Source organism: Rhipicephalus microplus, chromosome 1 (genome assembly GCF_043290135.1).
Source record: "Rhipicephalus microplus isolate Deutch F79 chromosome 1, USDA_Rmic, whole genome shotgun sequence".
Lineage (NCBI taxonomy): Eukaryota > Metazoa > Arthropoda > Arachnida > Ixodida > Ixodidae > Rhipicephalus > Rhipicephalus microplus.
This window is the reverse complement of record NC_134700.1, coordinates 222,169,087-222,189,267: the sequence shown is the minus strand read 5'-3', so window position 1 is coordinate 222,189,267 and position 20,181 is coordinate 222,169,087. Positions and strand designations below refer to the sequence as shown.

Genomic DNA, 20,181 nt, shown 5'->3' with positions numbered 1-20,181 from the left:
ACCAGCGCCTTATCGCGATAAACGGCCAGTGGCACGCGACAAGGGGCCAAGGACGTCCCGGTTCGAGTTTCGGCTGCGTACAGTGTTGCCGTTGGCGGCTACGAACTTTTCAAGAAACCTCCCTCGAGCGCTCGGCGCGTCAGACTTCACACGATCCTTGGCTATACATAAACTCATTTTTTGGTTTCTGCCGATTTGCACGTCATTGAACTTCGTAAGTTTATCTACTCGGATACATTGTCTTCGTAGAAAAGCCTCCTCCACTCGGTGCCCGGTTTGTGACGAAAAATGTGCGCCCATTCTTTCTGACAGCAGGTGGGCGTCACTTGAACTGTTTCGTTTGGAATATAACGAGCGATAAGTTCGTGCTGATCAACGCTGGTTAAAATGATGGCCAACTTCGATTTCTGTTTGATATCATAAAGCAAAGTAATGGGTAATGCTGACTAATTATATATAAATGGTAGCTAATGTCGAATACTTCCAAATGCCCGCTTGTGGCTAAATTACTGTCAAATGCTATCCTCTGTTGTATAACCAATAAACACAATCACGTGCATTGTTGTAACAAACATGTATTGAATAAATATTGAACGATATTGACTGAACATTCTTTTCAATCAGACTCACGGTCAATATTCAGTCAAATATATAATGAATGTTCAGTTGCAGTCGATGTTGACTGAACATTCTGTTCCGTCGATATGACGGTTGATATTCAACCACTATAACTGTCGCTGAGTAAACATTCTTTTCAGTCAAGATTGATCCAGCGTATATGTGATCTACGAATTCTTTACAGGCGAGCTGAGGCTGCTAGAAATAATTGAAATGCTGGTTGGTGCAATGTTATAAGGCTGGCACATCATACCATGCAAGCTTGGTAAAAAAAACAAAAAAAAACGTTTTCTGAGCTTTCATGCTCTCTCTCTTTTTTACTACCTGAAATTCAACATTGCCTTCTATGCATCTTAACTCAATGGCTGTCTTAAAGTGCTAGTGCATTTTCAACATACATAGCACAAAACTCAATGTATCGTCACCTTTGCATAGGAATGCAAACGGTCAACCACCGAGGTCCCGTTTCAGACAAGTGAGCAGAGATGGAGTATTATCGCGTGGTCTAATCGTGACAACAAGGCCAGCTCTCCATGCCAGACCCGTAGTGTCAGCGCGTGAAGCATGCCCTTATCTCTCGCAGACAGCCCTGGGCATTATGCGCAGTGGCAGATTCTTACATACCACGGAGTGAGACCGTGAACTGGATTTTCTTTGGGGCAAGGACGGTCAAAACTCTCGACTCCTCCTCGATATAGTTTCTGCACAATACTATAGACTTATCCAAGCGTTGTGATGATCAACACTTGACGCTTAGAAAATATGTCTGCCAGTTGCTGCAATATCCGGAATGCCTTCGGAATGCGAGGACGTCGACCGCGTGCAAAATTATCCCGTGCGTGATAGGTGTTAACCATGAGACAGTAAAATGCCCTTTTTTACATCCGATAATGGCGTGAAAATTTACTGTATATACACTGACGGCACCACGGAGAATTTCTCTTTGCGTGTAAAGGCTGCACGGCCAGACTCACGTTTCACAGAACTCGAATAGAATTATTGGGAAACAATGAAGACAGTTAAGTAAACACAACATCGTTTGCTGTGCGGTTACATGCGCTGGGAAAAGTTTGTAGAAATGTTTGACGTAGACGAAAACTTATGGAAGGAAAATGAAAGGCAGCAATAAAATCGGGAGATGTTAGAAATAGTAGAAATTATACCCATAGTCTTTGATAAGCTTTTGGTGTATATTAGAAATTCAAAAGAAAAAAAAAAGGCAACTGTACAAATGCACAGTCATCTTACCATACGTTTGAGCTATACACCTGATATTCAGCAAATTGGTAGTTTCGAGTCATGGTAAAATTGGTCAGGCTAAATATTAATTGCGTAAATTGTGATACGTTTGTGAGTTCGTCCACAGTATAGCACGTGTTTCAAACATCCCATGGACTTGGACATTTCGTGATGTTCCCTGTGACGGAATTCCGAGTTTTTGAAGAACACTCATTGTCCCGTAATTAGAATCTCTGAAGGCATTGACGAACTATGTAAACAAAATGCAATAAAGTTTCACAATATAGAGTGTGTGTTATACGTAGAAAGCGCTGAAAAAAATTGTGTACTTACACATACTTCAGGGAAGCTTCAACTTGTGTAGAATGCTTAAAAAGGCCTTGACCGAAATTCGTAGGCCTTTCTCTTTGCTACGTTAATTCATTACTATATATATATTTGCGTCTTCTTTCCTGAAAGCGTTTACTTTATAGCCGGGCTGAAATGCGTTGACTCTCTGGAGCTTGTTTAAAGAGCACTTCGCAGCTCCTCCACGAGGCACACGGTGAACAACGCGAAACGGTCATACGGAACCGATCGAACCATTTCACACTTTTTTGCAATAATAATGAAAGGGGGGAGGGGGGTGTTTCTGGCACAATGACTTACAGTGAGTGATCCTTTCGTAATGTGTATTTATACAGATAGTTCGGTATACTGCCCAGTCGCTCCTATCGAAGAGCAGTCAATGTTCCTGCCACACAACCGACTTGACGCAGACAAAAAATAAATAAATAATAGAAAATTAAGAGCCCATCATCTGTATAGACTCTCAATTATTTCGTGTGGAAAGTGCTAGATATATCCAGGACATCACACCTTTTTGTTCTCATTTCACTGTTATACCAATAGCACTTTGCGAGGGAGACGATTAAGAGTACGTGTAGGCAAAATGAGGGCAAGAGAAGCTTTTCGTGCGTCTGTCTGACTTACTGTTTTTCACTTCTTTCTCTCATCATATTGCGCAATGCTCTCTCGAAACCGTTTCCTTTCTTCACGTTCACTTACATGCTTGCCGGCGCGGCACTTCTGCAGCTGCAGGCGACAACGGTGGCCGTGCGTTAAACAACGAAATTGCAGCGACGAAAGGCAACAACGAAACCGGGCAGCGTGAAATGACAATTGACCCCGATAAGAGATCAGATTGTCATATCAAAAACAGCTGATTAGCGACAGGCGCACGAACAAGAAGGCATCTATTCCTTAGCCACCAGACCACCGCGGCGGAACATGCATGTAGTGTGTATACATCGTCATGTAAATTGCGTAAATTGTAATGTGTTTGTGAGTTCATCCATATAGTAACACGTACGTGTTTCAGAGATCACACGGACTTCAACATTTCGTGACGTTCCCTGTACTTTAAGATTAGTCATTGTGCGTGTGCGTGTGTGTGTCCGTTACTGTCCTTGTTGTACAGACACCATGTCCAATTGTCTTATACATGCTAGGGCCCATGAACGTGCGGAGTGCCATGGCCTCTCTCTTCCGACATGGGACTAGCACACGGCTGGGTGGGGACCTATCTGATTGGTCCGCTGCCTAGCCTCTCAGCACTAAAATAAAGTTGTTTGTTTGTCAGTCTAAACAAAACTATCGAACATGTTACAGGAGCTATATGCTCCTGCTGCCATTGCAAGCAGCAGCATAGATGATGTATATGCTTCCCTGATATGCTCCACTTATCCATGGAGTCCCTCGAGAAGTGAAAGCGATCACCGCTTCTTTCCAGCGATTGTACACGGACCCGGCGATAAGCTCGCTACATGTGCTTCACAGAACGAGCTCTGGGGTGAGATTCCGCAATCTTGTTGCCCACGCTATATACAGGCGAGTGTGTCGTCGATTGCACCACCGCGAAAAAAGAGGCTGTTTCTACCCGGCATCAAAGAGGGAAGGGGGGGGGAAAGCCGTGTGACGGAAGCAATGTGATACTGTTGCATATATCAGCTCGCAACCGCCGACTCGGCACTCCGTGTATACGGTCTGTACATGTTGCGGAGGGAGGATGGGGTTCCGCGGACGCGCTCGAGTGCGCATCGCATCGGCAGCGATATCTGAGCGGGCTGCGGGCCGCGCCCGGCAATTTCGACGCTGGCCTCGCCCTTGAGGGCGCAGAGGTGATAGCTGTCGAGAGGAAACACTTTCCCTGCGACAAGGGAGACATAGAGAGCTGTATAGATTAGGCTGTATAGGAGAGCGCTGCACGGACGCGAACTGCATGCACAAAGTTGCAAGAGACACGGACAGAAGGGAGACACGATGAAACGAACGTCATCGCGGAACGTTTTTGCATCTTAAGCTAAATTTTTCTAGACAGCGGTAATGAGAGGAGCAGGATGAAATAGTATTACAAGTGGCAAGCTAACCCGGCAAAGTAGACCCTTTTCATAATTTGTAAACTAGTTTCTCTAACCACGTGGTTTGTTTGAGTAATGACAGACTTGCTGGAAACAGCGTGTTAAAGCGCAGTTTGCTTGCGCTCTAATATGGAAAACGCATATCCAGGCCTCTGCATGAGTCCTGGTCTCATTCACGGCCATACGTGATGCTGTTCCCCGCTTCCGTCCTGTCGGGTGGCAGCACCATCTCGTCAGCTAAAAGAATTTTTCGTGCGTAGCTTCGGATTTTCAGCACAACGTAAGAAACACTATTACGCATTTACGCATTTTCTAGTAAATGAACACACCACCTAATATTAGAGTATTAATATTGCGCCTCAGATATGCGTGATATTTGCTTTTTGATCGACAATGTTCAGAAGTATGAACGCAACCACCAGTTCAAAATATCTGGGCGTTCAGCAACGGTGCTTAAACTTTGTCCGATTGGCTGAATCGTGCGAGTAATTCAATCGTGTGACAGACATACAGACTAAAAGACCAAAATTTCTGCTTCCAAGTATCCCGAGAAATGCTCTTGTGTCTGAAACAAAATCCTGAAGGTATATTTTTGGACGAGAGCATTGCCTATACTACTTGTCGAATTCATAAACCAGATGTTCGAAAGGCTATCCGGAGTCTCCACAAGCATTTATAGAATCGTGGCTGATGGTGCACGGGATAAGTTCACCTCCTTTAGCTGGTCCCCAATAACGGACTTGGCCACGAGCCCACCTTCTCACCCCACTACACCCGGCATACTTTCTTCGTCCCCAAGACTCACTCATGCACAAAAAGAAGCTTCTTTGAATTCGCTAAGCTGCAGCATCCTCGTAGTGCATCAGGAACAACACGTGTCTCCACGAAGGGAACCATCGCCCTGTGGCAACTGTTCTTCTGCAGGACCATCACCCCGCCACCTATGACAACTGTTCTTCCAGGGGGCGCGTGCCTCCAGCCGGGCAGCGCGCGACAATCGCGACAGGGGCAAACACTCGACGCCGTCGCGAGGCGAGGGTCGCTGTCGTCGCGTCGCGGCCAAGATAGACAACGGCCGGCCATTTCGGCGCAAGTTCATTAAACCTTCGCGTCTAAGGTCATCTTACCCGGGGCCCGTGTGCGTCGGGACGCGGTTTTGCAAGTCGTCCCGTTATCTAGGAAGAAGAAGAAGAAGATCGCAGACGTCGGCGGCGGCGCAACTCGTGCTGCAGTGCGGTAGTCTAGCGACCCACTCGACGCGACGGCTGAGGACCCCCCGTCGACTGTCTGCTACCGCTGCCGACGGCGGCGGGGAACGCCGGATATTTACGCACCCCGTGGGAAGCGAGATGAGGTGCGCCTGCTGAACATAGCTCGTGCAAGTTGCCAGTAATGCGGGCGGCAGCATCTGACAAGCTGTCCCTCTCACTCTCTGTCTCGTTTGCGCGTATGCGTAGACACGCGTGTATTCATGAATGAAAAAAACAAAGCATCTGGACCATGACGAGCTCCTTCGTTCAGAAAGGATGGCTGTCTGCAGGAACCAATTATGAACTTGGCGAGCAAGATAGTCTACACAAGACAGCGACGCCGCCTTGTTTTGCGAAGTGGTGAACGCGATAACGTTCGTGAGCGTGATTTGATGATAACAGATGGGCTTATCCAGACAATGTGTCAAACAGGTCTTTGATACATGGCGTGCATAGGCGAAAGATACGTGATGTACCTACCTACCGCATGGCTACGACAAGACTGCGGATGATCCGTTGCACAGAAAAAGGTGAAGCTTTAGCACAGTGATGACACTACGCTAATTGGTGCCAATAAAACGGACACCGCCTAGTTGTGGCAAATCGTTAAACGGAATAACGACATTAGGAAACGTCCGGCCACACAGTGAATTCAGCTTGCAAAAGACATGTACGCGAGGCCACGGGGTCATCAATCGGTATCGGGGACAGACCTTTGCCCTGCGCATTCCATTACAAAGTAGGCTGAAGGTGGTGATTGATGCTTGAAATTGTCGGAACATTGCAGCAACAGGTAAGAGACATAGCAACTTGGGCAGCTTGCCGGAACTCTTCGCTCAGGCTTCTCGGCCGACGAAGTCATCTTACCTAGCAATCACGGAAAGCACTGCGGAGAAGCTCGCTTTCGGAATTTTGAATAACAACCGCATTTTTCCGAAGCGATGTTTTCCGTTCTTCTCCGAACATAAGATGCTCAATTGGGAGTACAGAATGTGATTATAAACGTCAGCAATAAGAGTGCGCTTCGAGGAGGGAGTAATGCCGAGTCAATAACGCATAGCAAGGAACGTTCCAGACACGAACATAAGCATTTGAATACTGAGCCACACGCATTGATTATGGCCATCGTCAGCTCTATAGAAAGCTGCACTGCACTTAATATTAGCATGCTGGTCGGAGCACATACTTTTTCCCCAAGCTTCCCGCAACCGACCGCAGCGGTGGCAAAGTGGTAGAGCGTCCTCATACTGGTCATCGGTCAAGTGGTGTCCCCTCTCGCTCTGCCTTGCTCCTCCGACGATGCACCACACTTACTTGTGTGTGTTGCAAAGATTAATGCACTTCCTAACCTCAAACCTGCAACTGCTTATCAGCCTCAACCATGTCGTTCCAGTGAGTGTTCTCACACGTTGCTATCTCCTTCACGAGCCCCTTAACCCCTTACCCCCTCCTTCCCCTCCCCCCCCCCCCAGAAAAAAAAAAATGAGCGCATTATTCTCTCCCGGTGTTTCCAGTCTTTGCGGCAGAATTCGTGACGCCAACTGTCTGTTCACGTGACGTTATAATGGAGCAGGTTCTCGATTGGTCGATACGCGAGAGGTATCTGGGGTGAATGGGCGCACGCGTATACCTTGCCGTGGCGTGCAGTTGCAAGGCCGGCATGCCTTGTCTCGCGTGATTATCCTGGGCGATAAACTGATTACACTCCATTTTCCGCGTTTGAGACTTCGCAAGCGGACATCGCAGCGTGTTGTCGAAAAGCGCGAAGTCCTTACCGGCTCAATGCTTATAGTGCTGATCATTCCACGTGCTTTGCGAAGAAATAAGCGGAGAGGAGAAGATGGCATTTGTATAGGAAGTGTAGTGAACGCGAGAAAGAAACTATACTTTCTCGCCTTTGAACTCTGTGTGGTTCAGGGCCCTTCATGTGCCAAATTTTTTGAAACATATACACACCCATTCGTTCACCTCTTAAGGAAGCGGACGCACAGGGCTGTCTTTTATGTCTCGAGACCTTCCTTGCCTTTTGAGCTTTACTAAAGGTTCGCGCTAGGGTGGTATGGCGACACGCATTAAGTGAACAGCCGACGCCGAGGAATCCAGAAGGAGGCAGTGCAGCCACTCCGACTCACGTCCTTATTTGTGCACGCCTGCTTGATTCTGCGGAGAATGCGTGCGCTGTTCTTCCGCTGGCCGTATGCGGACCCGGCGCGCGCTGTTATTTAGGGAAACGTGCTGTGATAAAGCAAGCCTTGAGGCGTCCGTGAAGGCCCGAATGCGAGCACCGTCAGTGTCCCCTCAGCGCGGCGCTTATAGTCGACGTTTCGTTAACGTTCCGCGAGGTTATAAGCTGCCCCCCCCCCCCAAAAAAAAATAATAAAACGCTATACATGTGACGTGACGATTAATCAGGTCGATCCCGGTCAAATGCTATAGCTATATCCAGGAAACCAGGCGACAAACGTCCGGTTTACTGAATATAGCCAGCCCCTTAAGCGGGACCTTATCAAGAAATGCACGTCTACAGTGAACACTGACCAAGGATTCTCTTCCAGGTGGAGGTTCCGTGATGGCGTGCACTTTGCGGCCTTCGGAGTCGTAGGCGTGCACCACGATGCCCAGGTTATCCTTTGGATGTCGGAACCAGTGCGAAACCAGCTTCTTGGCGTCCATCTGCACCCAGAACCCGCGCCGCAGGTTGCCCTTCTCTTCTTTCGTCCGCACCTGCCACAGAAGAATGCACGCAGATTGTAACAAGCATACAAATTAACACGTGCAAGATGTGTTTTGGGTTACAAAGAGCCCCCTGGTGCCAGCAAAGAACAACACACTCATATAAAATCCAGGTTTAAACAGACCACCGAAAAAAAAAATTAACGAGACACTCATCATTATGATGGGCATGGCATGTACCGCGGTGCTATTCGTGTTTCCCAGTAGTGTCCATGTGAACAAGGGGTGTCGTTTTTATTATTATTATTTTTCAATATCCACCCGCTCAGATATACCGCAACGCGAGTGCTACAAACGCCCACCACGCGGATTCACTTCTACCAAAATAAAAATTTATGTCAGCAAATAAGTAAGAGGCCTGAGGATGCGATTTACTTACGGCTTTAGCTGCACCGTGAATAGGTATAACTTACTTTTAGGCGTGCTGACACCTCTATATGGCATTGAAGAATGGAACGCCGTAGGGCACACGAAGGGTGATGCCATTTTACAATTGAGAGCCTGGCTGCCTCACTATACAAATGTGGGCCACGGCTTCGTCAAACTGCAAGGCGGCTATACTTCGTTCTTCGACTGCGGCCGAGATCTTATAGGCTGGGAATAATTAAACGAAGAACAAAAAAAAAGAGGGCGAGGGGTGCGTTCAGAGCGTATATACCTCTACCTCGAAGGTGCCGAAACTCCAAGGAGCATCATTATCACCATCCTCATCGAAGGGGGCGAACAAAAGCGGCGCTCCGGATGGGTGGGGAGTGGCCCCGCTGTCACCATTCGTCAGGGCCTTCGGAACCGGTTCTCGCAGTCGATGCTGTAGGGAGCACGCGGAGGGAAAGTGATCGTAATAAAAAATGAAAGGGGACCACGAGAGCGGCACTTGGCCCCCTCTTCACCAGGATTCCCTTCGCTGCATGGTGGTCGGCAGGATTTTCTCTTGAGAGGTGCAAACCAGTGTTGTATCGCGGATGGGGGCAGAGCACTGTTGGGTGAGGGCATGTGCTGATGTGGCTTGAGGGGGGAAAGTGCCTCTTTTGCACCCCCCCCCCCCTGCCGACGCCCATGCTTGCGAGCTCGTCTTACATGCACTGAGAAACGAAACACCACACTCCAGAGACAGCATGTCGAGAGTGGTCCTGCATCGCACGGCCACTCTCGACATGAAGGAACGACGTCGTACGTAGTACGGCTGATGTACGATAGCGGGTCAAGTATAGTTAAACGGTAACGAAAATAAGAATCAGCTGATACAATGCCGTATAGTGAAGAAGACGCTGTGTGTGCATGGAGAGGACAAAACCGTACGGCTGTGTACACAAAAGCACATCATATACGCGCGCTAGGGTCAGCATGTCTGCCTACCTCAGCGTATATCAACTTTAAATGGGCTTTGAAACGCCTTTTCAGAATGGTCAGAAAACGATGCTTATCGGTAGGCAGGGTTTCTAAGAACACGCGAGGCATACAGTATAAGCGCGAAACACAGCCTCTAATATACAATAAAATTTGAAAGCCAGCTATAAATTGTCCCATCTTTCTACAAATGATGTCAGATACCCAAGTGGCCAGGTCATATAACGAAATTTACGGCTATTGGCTTATTTGAAGATCTCGAGCCACACAGTTACCGAGGCTGCCCGTGGGATGACGATAGTTATAGCGCGAGAACAAAACGACGACACTCGCGCTATAACTATCGTCATGCCATACCAACTAGCCCAAGCTGCCACACTTCTAATGCCCGTGGGAGGCTGCCACGTGAGCACTCGCGATCACGTTGAAAGTAAAGTCACACGTTCAAAAAAAAAAAAGTGCTCGAGGTTATGCCGCGCGCGAGACCTGTAGCTTCTTGTCCTCTATATGTTCGTCAACGCTCAGTTTTCGGCATGAAAGTCGAGAGAAGTCGGGAATAAATAAGAGACAAAGAAATCGCAGTGTGCAACAAATATGCCGTAACTCTACTCGTACTCCACGGATTCCATAAAAAAAAATATTTTGCGGGGGTCGATTCATGAGGCAATAAGCTCATTTAATCAAGTCATTAGGTGGTTACTAGGAAAAGTGCTGCTGGGCATATTTACGGCAGAAACACAAGAGCCAAGTTGCAGTCTTGACAAGTTCAGCTGTGACAAGTTGCAGTTTTGACAAATCCACTTGTCAAAACGTTGGCCCCAGCGATACGCAGCATTCAAGAATGTTTGATCTCTTGGAGCTACCATCTTCCCTTGACAATACATGTAGCCTTCACTCACAAGACAAGTAGCCCTCATCCTATTTGTGTACTGCAACACAAATAGCACGTATGCCGAATGCATAATAGTAAAGACGGGACAACATGCCACGCCGCGAACTTGGAACTTCTCGAACAGACTATAGCTGATTACACAGTGGCACAATAGGTCAATCTGGCAGCTGAGCTCAGACGGAAACACCATGCTGTATTCCAGTGTTTGGGAAGACCCAGCCCACTGAAACCTACAGATAATGAGTCTAAGTCAGAGTACACTAATCTGTGGGTTCTCGCTGTAGTGAATCAATTATGGCATAACGGGAACGGACCTATAGTGGATGAAAACTCAACCTGCCGCAGGTGCTATATACGTTCTTTCGTCCACTTTAATGCATTTTCCACTCGTGTCATAATTATTATACTACCATCAAAACCTACAAATAATGTCCCCCGTACATTCCGTAGCTTCCTTATCGGGTGGTTTCATTACCTTGCGTCTAACGACTGAGGAAACAAGCTCTCGATCGGTTCCCCCTGTCTCGCTCAAGGCCTGGGAAGGCCACACTGACGTAATTCAAGCGCAGCGTTTACAATGTAAGCGATTCGTGTGCAGCATAGGAACGCGTACCTTGACGAGGTGCAACTCGGGCACGGCGGCGGCGTCCCTCGCCACCTGGTAGAGGGTCACCCATACGGCCGCCGTCGAAGACAGCGACTGGTTGGAGCTGACGAACACCCAGAGATGCGCCTTGGACACGTGAAGGTTGAGCGCCGCTTCCGAGAAGCGAAAGTGCACCGCCTGCCACTCTGACATCAGGCCCAACTCGGGAGGCGCTGCGTGCAGCCAAACGACACCGACATCAACACAGAGCCGTTCGACTGCTCGATACATTACAGATTCCACAAAACAAAACCTGTCTTCGTATACAGAACACATGCCTAACGGAGTATACAGTGCGCACAAAATATTCTGCCTCAAGAACAGTTCTATGTCGCAAAAATATATTTATGAGAATAAAGAAAGAAAAAAAAAGTCATCGGAGAGGATGAAGCATTCATGAACCAGTCGCGTAAAAGACAGCTGTCATCCTCCTCCGTCGATGACAAGAAAGATGACAAAATGACACATGAAAACAATTGGTTTCCATGCGTATTTATCTATACCGCATGCTAGTATCAGTCCGGCGTGCATGCATGAGCTGTGTTCCAATACACAACGTAGACGGCTAAATAGACAGCTAAATGGACAGCGGTCATCTTAAGTCCCATTCCAATTTTCACGTAGCCGGCAAAGTAGACATGTAGCTCCGAGAAGACCGCATCGTTGACAAATACGATGCAGGCTACTTCGCTGTCTAAACAAGATGGCGGCTCAGCGAATCACTCAGATTGATCAAATCTCGCCAGAATGGTGCACACAAGCAGACGCTTTCCCAGACGCTCAATGTGAGTAACGTTTATTTGTTTTTGATTTCAATAAGAAACAAGCCAGAAATGACAACTGTTACGTTTGTTTCTTTTAGCTCTTTCTTCTCGACGTGAGGTGGCGCATCGTCGCGTAAAAGCTGTCTAACCGTGTTCCAATTCTCGGACAGCATGGGCTCGGTGCGGTCTTCTAAGCAGACTGCGTAGACTGTCTACGTGCTGTCTAAGAATTGGAACCTAGCCATGGTTGCTCACCGGTTATGGTACTTGGCTGCTGTATGTCAAATCACGTGCTCGATCCCGGCCATGGTGGTCGGATTTCGGAGGCCAAATGGCAGGAGGCCCGCGTATACTGTCCAATGTTTAGTGCACATAAAGATGATGATATGTGGGGTTTAACGTCCCAATATGATTATGAGAGGCGCCGTATACTGGAGGGCTCCGGAAATTCCCACCACCTGGGCTTTTTTTAACGTGCACCCAAATCTGAGCACACGGGCCTACAACATTTCCGCCTCCATCGGAAATGCAGCCGCCGCAGCAGGGATTTCATCCCGCGACCTGCGGGTCAGCAGCCGAGTACCTAGACCACCGCGGCGGGGCAGGGCACGTAAAAAAAAAAAAACGCATATAGGTGGTCGAAATCACCGAAGCCCTCCACTACTACCTGCCTCATATACGGTAGTTCTGGCACGCAAAAACCTCAAATATAAATTATGCTATAACTTATGCAAAACGTGTAATTCCGCACAGCGTGGTTTTCAAATGCAGCTTCTGCATAACTTGCTTTCGCTGGCGTCGTTTTCCGGCCGCATAGTAACGACAACGAATATGGCCCACTGAGTCACGTGGTACAAGCACGGAGCAACGACACGCTGTCGATGCGCGCGCCACCGTGCGTGCAGGGCATACGTATCGCCAAGGTCGAACAGCTGAAACACTGTTGTATAGCTATAGACACCACCACTGAAAACGATGTATCAGCCGCCTCGGACGCAAGAAATAACAAAAAATAAATGCCGTTTGCTCTTCACGCAACGTGACACTATAAACGTATCCACGAGGCTGGGCAAGACGAATAGCTCAAGCGTTTCGCGCACCGTCCTTGGTCGCAACAGCAGCAGCATTCGAGAGAGCAATCAACTCTGCTCAAGCTAAAGAAAGGCACGCACAAGGCACGTATGCAGCGCGATTAAAGACCAGATGGACGGCGAGATAGATACGTGGATGCCGAGAAACGTGTAGCACGCGAGGACCCCGTGCGGCGCGGCTGGCGCCAAACCAGCGGAGCGCTAAATAACGCAACCTGACAGGCCTGTTTAAGGGGTGGGAGGGACGGAGAGAGCGGTTAGTATGCAAGCTGCGTGAGGACGCGCTCTCCGATCGAGGTGACGACCGCGCGCGCGCGTACGTGCTGCCCTCTTATCGCGCGTCGAGAAGCGCACCTGCTGGTGACTTCTGTGGTTAGTGGTGCGATCGAGGAACTGCGCCGCAACCCGTTCTCATCCAGCGCAAGGAGAGAGAAAAAAATAAATAAATAAAGACCCACCGGTACCGCGACACCTGACGACAGCTTTTGCAGCGCTCCTCCTCGCCAGATTCAGCGCCGATAACCTCGAACGCTTCGGGGACAGCGAACTTGCCCCTCCGAAACACTCTGCGGGAGGGGTTTTTTTTTTTTTGTATGAGTAGACGTGCGTGTAGGGAATCGTATGATGCGCACGAAGGTAACACAGAGCATGCAGGAATCTGACCTCTGCGCAGGCTTCACGAAGGAGCCTTAGAAACAAGAACACTCCTACCAACGCCCTTTAAATGCGTGCGTGTGTTTCAGAATGTCATTTTATAACACACATACACACACGTTCCAGCTCGATTTGCACCGTGCCTTCTTCCTCTACAGTTGGGGTGCCTTCCTATGGGACTGGCACTTATTCGAATTCAGGTAGCGTGCTCCTGCGCGTCTATCTGTGTGAACAATCGGACCACGGTGTACCCGGAGAGTGAAGCAGAATGCTCGTACATGGATTTCGTTTCGCACGCGCATCTGTACACGCTCACTTTTCTTCGTAAAACGACCTTCGCGACTACAATCACAGATTCAGAAGCTGTATAACTGGGTTGATAAGCAGTGTATACAAATACAAGCAGACAAGAGAACTGCAGCATCGAACATCTGTAGAATACACGTGGTCGCGGCATGTGTTCTATGTATATTCTGTATGTGCAGAGACATAAAGCGTCGACGCTTTTTTTTTATATATGAAACACATGGGGAGAGAATCTGCGTTATAGACAGCTATCTAATTATCATGACGTTAACATTGAAAAAAATATAACGAACCCACTAGAACCAATAATGAAACAGAAAAGAAAACAACATAATCAGAGGCATTAGAGCTGCACACATACGATCTAGTATAACTCTAAGGGCAGCGAGAAAGAGAGAATAAGAGCTAAAGAGGAGCAGAGGGAAACACTACCCATAAAAAAAAATATATAACAAACGCAGGGAGGTTACCCTACACTGGGGAAGGGGTGAGGGGAGGGAAAGCTGCGTCAGCGACTGAGCGTTACGGAAAGGGTAAACACGCCACTAGACGTCATTCGGCCTTTGCGCAGTCACTTAATTAACAATGTGTTAAGCTACTGGCCCCGTTTGACTTGGCGTTCGTATACAACTCATCAGCTATACGACACGTATACAGTCGATCGCCCACTTGCTAAAAGCGGCGTTGCGCTTGCCGCATGTCAATGATTTCGGCGACCGTTCCAGCTCCCATCGTGATTCAGTGACGTAAACAACGTCGTGACGGCATGCACTCATGGACACCTTCACCCCTGACCCTTCTACGCCTTCCGCGTTTTTATTTGGTGATCAATTTCAGCTGCATCTATATATATATGGCAAAGCTCAAATATGCCGGTCGAATTTCGCACAGTTGTGGTCGCTGGTGTGCATGTTTTTACGGTGCTCGCAGCCACTGAACAGAAGGTGACTGGTTCGATGCTGGCAGCAGTGGCCGATTCATCGATGGAGGCGATAAACGATAGAGGTCAGTGTACTTATATGCTTAGAAGCATGTAGAAGAATCGCATGTAGCCAAAATTTCCCTAGCCCTCCACTACGGCGTACCTCGTAACAAATTAACTATTTTTGCAAATAAGTGCGCCAGCAATCATACTTATGTTTGCCTAATTTGTGGAACATCCTAGTATAGGTGGATAGACCAGTGACATATACCTGCACCCGGTGGCGTAGCCGTGAGTGGCACACGAGGCACCTGCCCCCCCCCCCCCCCCCCCACCTACTCCGGAAACATCTCCCCTGCCATGGGACACATAGCACAAAATGGCCATTGCCGACATTGACATGGTAAACATGTCATTTTTTAACCGCATAGAGTGCAGCATTTTTCGTATCTCCGACACAAGTTGTTCATAGAATCTTGGACGAAATGCTGATCACTAAAATAAAACTAAATACCTTGGAAAAATGCAAGTAAGCCAACACTCTGCCATTAAAGCCTTTTCGAGGGGGATTATTAGCGAACCGGCTTACAGGCTGCTGCAGGGTAAGGACATCACTCCGCATACCATTACTTGGTTTCCGGCGCGCATGGGGTCAGTAGAAAAATCCCTACGTAACCTCAACGAGGTGGCGCACAGGGAGGCATGAGGATTAGTGTAGCGTGCAATCCCTGACGCGGCTGAATCTCCCGCTCCGGAGTTTAGGGACCTGCTGTTGACGCACAACGATATAACCAAACATTATTACTTATATAGCACAGGGAGTTCCCCTTGCTACATTCTAGACTTAACAGGCCACAGGCGGTTATATTAAGACTTCTGAAGACGTGGACGTACCCCAACTCGGCCGTCATGAATAAAATTAATCCGGACTGCGGGGTTTCGATTTATTGTAGTAAGTGTTGGGGCTTGCTCGAATTTGAACACATGCTCTGGCGCTGCTCGGCAATGGCCGGTGCGGCTTCTCACGGTGAACAGTGGTGGTAGCGATTGCTTCACAGTGACGCGCTGGCGGACCAACTCAGGGCTGTGCAGGGGGCCCGTGTGGCGGCAGAGGGGCTTGGCCTCTCTGTCCCAACGTGGGAGCAGCCAACATCAGTCCTGGACTGATCCTCTGGACTTGAATAAAGTTCTCCATACCGTACCATATACCAAAACGCCGCAAGCAACTGGAAAATTCCACAAGCGACTCGGCGAAACAAGAAGCCCTAAGTCCACCAATCATCAGCGAAGCTGGCCACTCTTGCTATACGTGTTCAGTCGCACCATTCTGTTTGGCGCTTAGAACTCTTAGGACACGTGTATACGCTGGCCTGCCGCGTGTCTTATAAAATTGACTCTGACGACTCGACACTCCATCAGACGCGCACACGCACCTTTCCTGCCAGTGAAATGCAGCACACGCCCTAACATTAAATCAGTTCTTTTCTAGATACAGAATCTGCTAAAGAGCCAGCAAAAGCGGCGAAACACGATACATTCAGCGCTTTCACAAGCGGCCGCGCGCAGGGCCGGCGGATCTTTCGCCGTTACGGCACCCTCTGCTGGCGTATGCAAATTGGAGGCGGGCGAGGGGGAAGCGGGGTTGCGCAGCCGACGGGTCCTGACGCCGCTGCGGCGGCGGGTGCGATGTTGCGTTGGCGTCAAGGTCGCCTCGCCGCGATCTGCCACGAGATTGCACCACTCGCGTGCCGCACGCTCTCTCTCTCTCTCTCTCTGAAAAGACCCGTCAGGTGACAACGAGGGGACAGGGAGGAAGGGCCCGCAAATGGAAAGTAAGTAAAGAGAGAGAGAGAGAGAGAGAGAGAAATTACTCGCTAACCCCTTCTCGGCTATATTTGCTTCACTTTAGGCCTATCGTGGCACGTGTTGAGTAGTGGGCGACACGTTCGCAGAATTTCTCACACACTGTAAAAGTGCGAAACACGCGATTTAATTTTGAGCACGGAAAGAGCAAGAATGCTTAAATAGAGAAACTATGACTTTGTTTAGATTGACAAAGTGCACTCTGAGAATTCCAATGCCTCATGTTTCACGATCATGGGTTAGTTATTAGCTAAGAAAATCAATATTGAAGTTTCCACTTGGCGTTGAAACCTCCGCGCGTGACGTCAAAATTTTGAAAATGTGTTTTTTTTTTCATATTTTCACGACATTGGCTCGATGAAATTTTCTGAAACTTCGTACGCTAAGGCTATGGCATCCACAGATGACAATGTATATAATATTTATCTATTAGAAGCTACGTAAGAATCCAGTATACGCCTTCGAAACTTATGGCGTCAGGCGCTGTTTGGAGCGGGATTCTCAAGGTGGCGTCTCCAGACGTATTCTTCTTCCCCCTTTTTTTCCTTTTTCGCGCGCTTTCTCGCTTATTAAGCATCATGTAGTGGTAAGACTGGCGTTTTCGGTATTGTTAAATTCCAGCTTATTAATACGCAAAAAATTGTTTTGCTCCTTGATGTCTCTTTAATGTCCCTCACCGGTTAACTGAAAGAAGCATAGCGAGTTCAACGTGTACGTTAGAACCATCGCAAACACGCAATAGGAAAAAGAAGTATGCAGTTGCACTCAAGCTGGAAGTTGGAGGTGTGGAGTACTAATCTCCAGCCCTTCAGAGACGATGGTTTTGGCGGTCCAAATGCCCACTGCCCAGCCTGCTCGACGTCTAAGCATGGCGGGAAAGGAAACGTTCGTGCAGTGGCACCCTCTCCCTTCGTCCTTTTTCTCCTCCTCCTCCCCATACTTCCCTTTCCCGACCTCTTGTTACACTAGCGTATGCAACTGACTCTCCCCCACCTACTTTCCATCTTCCTCACCCTTGCTTCCTTATCTTACTCCCGTCATATTGAAACGGCCACTAAACGCACACAAGCGAAATACACTTTGACACTGCTTTATACTGGTTGGCTGGTTGGTTCCTCAACACCTTGGCGCAACCCACCTAGGGGGATAGGCCATGAATGAGACGGTGCCTTGCTTTTTAAATTAATTCACTTCTTGAAAGAGAGGGTTGGATTAATTAGGTAATATAGGTAATAATAAGAAGTGTTAAATTTATAAAAAAAAACCTTGAAAAGAAAACATATAAACATACAAAAAAATTATACATAAAACAACTGAAGTTACTTATTTTTAGCATTCCATTCTTTTAGATTCTCGTAAGAAATTTGTAACAGCGGTAAAAACGCTCCTGTGGCTGAATCCAAATGCGACTGCGCCAAATGAAAGAATCACCGGAAGTGTCAAGTTTAAGCCCAACTTTCGTAGGGGTTCTTCAATCTAGTAGATTTTCCCTTTGAGTTTTGAATTTTTGGCATGACAAAAAGAAGTGCTCCAAAGATTCCCTCTCATTACAATAAAGGCACAAAGGCGACTGTGCCAGACCCGACCTGTGAAGGTAATTAAAAGTTCAATGAGGGGACTCGACAACGCAGCCTGGTAATCACTATTTCTTCCTTTCTTGATGAACACCACTTGTTCTTCCAAGGGAACTTTAGCTGTGGGAAGTCTGATACAAACAAAGGGGATTTTTCAAAGTTATTGGCCGTTGTGCGTTTTTCAAAGCGTGCTGCTGTGATATATTCCGAAGTAGGCAAAATAGGTAAAACAGGACAATCAAGGGAAGATACAGCTAGTGCATCTGCATGCTCATTCAGAGCTAAACCTCTATGGCCTGGTACCCAAACTAGTCGGACGAGTCGCACATGTGTAGGAAAGAGCGAGTAGAAAGTTTCTAAAGTACGCGAAAAAGTTGGTGAGCTTAAGGCAGTACAGACCGAGAGACAGTCTGTTAGAACAATCACCGCTGATAGATCTTACGGCACTTTACGCAATGCAAGGACTATTGCCAGTAGTTCAGCTTGGTAAATAGGTGTAAAGTCGGGTAATCGAATTTAGAAAGCCCAATCTAGAGAGGATGTTACAATTCCTACGCCAGCCTTCTCTTCATAAACCGAAGCGTCAGTCGCTATCACAATGGATGTTTCTAGATTGGCCAAATGATCTTCCAAAATGCCATTTATATACTGATATGGTAAATTTTTTGCATTCTTGGGATATATATCGTCAAATTCTATCCTAATTGCATCTACAGTGTTGAGCACAAGTGTTTCCCAAAGGTTAACTCTTAAGGGCTCCAAAAGTTTCTGAGTAAATATTACTTGAGGGCACCTTAATTTAGGCCATTGGTGGTTGAAGAATGAGGTCTGCTGGTTAATGAACACATACTGTGCCCTCCGCTGAGGTGATGCATAGATTTTAAGGAATGCACGTACTGTTAGAATATGAAATCTTTTCATAAGAGAAGGCAGGCGGGATTCTTCGTATAGGATATTGTTGGCAACATATTTGGGTAGCCCTAGGCATAAGCGTAAAGATTCGCGTTCTAGCAGAATCAGTGGTCGAACTTTGTAGGCCGGACCGCCAGAAAACAAAACACAGCCGAATTCTAATATCGGTCGAATGTACATGCAATATATCATAACGAGCACGTCTCTACGCAAACCGGCACGATAATTACTGAGCCTGCGCAGCATCCCTACGGCACGTGCTCCTTTAGCAGCCATGTTTTCTATGTGGGGACTCCAGTTAAGTGTTTCGGTGTAGGTTACCCCCAAGTACCTAACTGACTCGACCTGAGGTATGGCGTCCTGTAGGTACATTAGTGAAATTCGCACTGGGGCATTTTGTGCTGGCAGTCATTGTCACCCCAGCTCTATAAGTACGTCATCTTCCTCGTTCTCTGTCCTGCGACTCTTCTCAGCTAGTGTCCCAGTGCGCATCACTTTACCTCATAACAATATTATACTATTGCACAACTACAGTAGTGTAAATTCAAAAGACCACAAGGGGGGACACACATTTTGGAAAGGCGGCCATTTTGTTTTTATACATATGCTTTAGTTTTAATTGTTTACCCTAAAGTTATGGATACTACTACTACTATCTACTACTACTACTACTCTACTGCTACTACTACTACTACTGATAATAATAATAATATAAAAAACGAGCATGACTGTCGGCACCTGATTGGAAGAAATAGTCGTGAATATACAACAGTATACAAGTGACATCTCAGGTCAAAGTCAGTTTCTCAACTCGTAGGCATGCGCGCTGGCGATTTTGCAGCTGTGTCATTCGACTTAAATCATGCGATAAAACTGGTAACACGTGTTGTGCTAACGCATGAAGATATTACCCATCGTGTGTACCGGCTGGACCTGTTAGGTTCTGTTAAATGCTTCAGGTTGCACAATTG

At 47.6% G+C, this 20,181-nt stretch overlaps 1 protein-coding gene across 1 annotated transcript in view; it reads right to left on the bottom strand.

Annotated features, from left to right (window-relative positions):
* The window catches only part of LOC119166876 (growth/differentiation factor 11), a 78,402-nt gene that overhangs the window by 9,212 nt on the left and 49,009 nt on the right, over positions 1 to 20,181 (bottom strand). Inside the window, exons 2-3 of the mRNA XM_075891428.1 lie at positions 11,092 to 11,297; positions 8,045 to 8,230 (exon numbers count right to left, since the gene is read on the bottom strand). Coding sequence (XP_075747543.1) covers positions 8,045 to 8,230; positions 11,092 to 11,297 — 392 coding nt within the window. The remainder of the gene's footprint in view (positions 1 to 8,044; positions 8,231 to 11,091; positions 11,298 to 20,181) is intronic.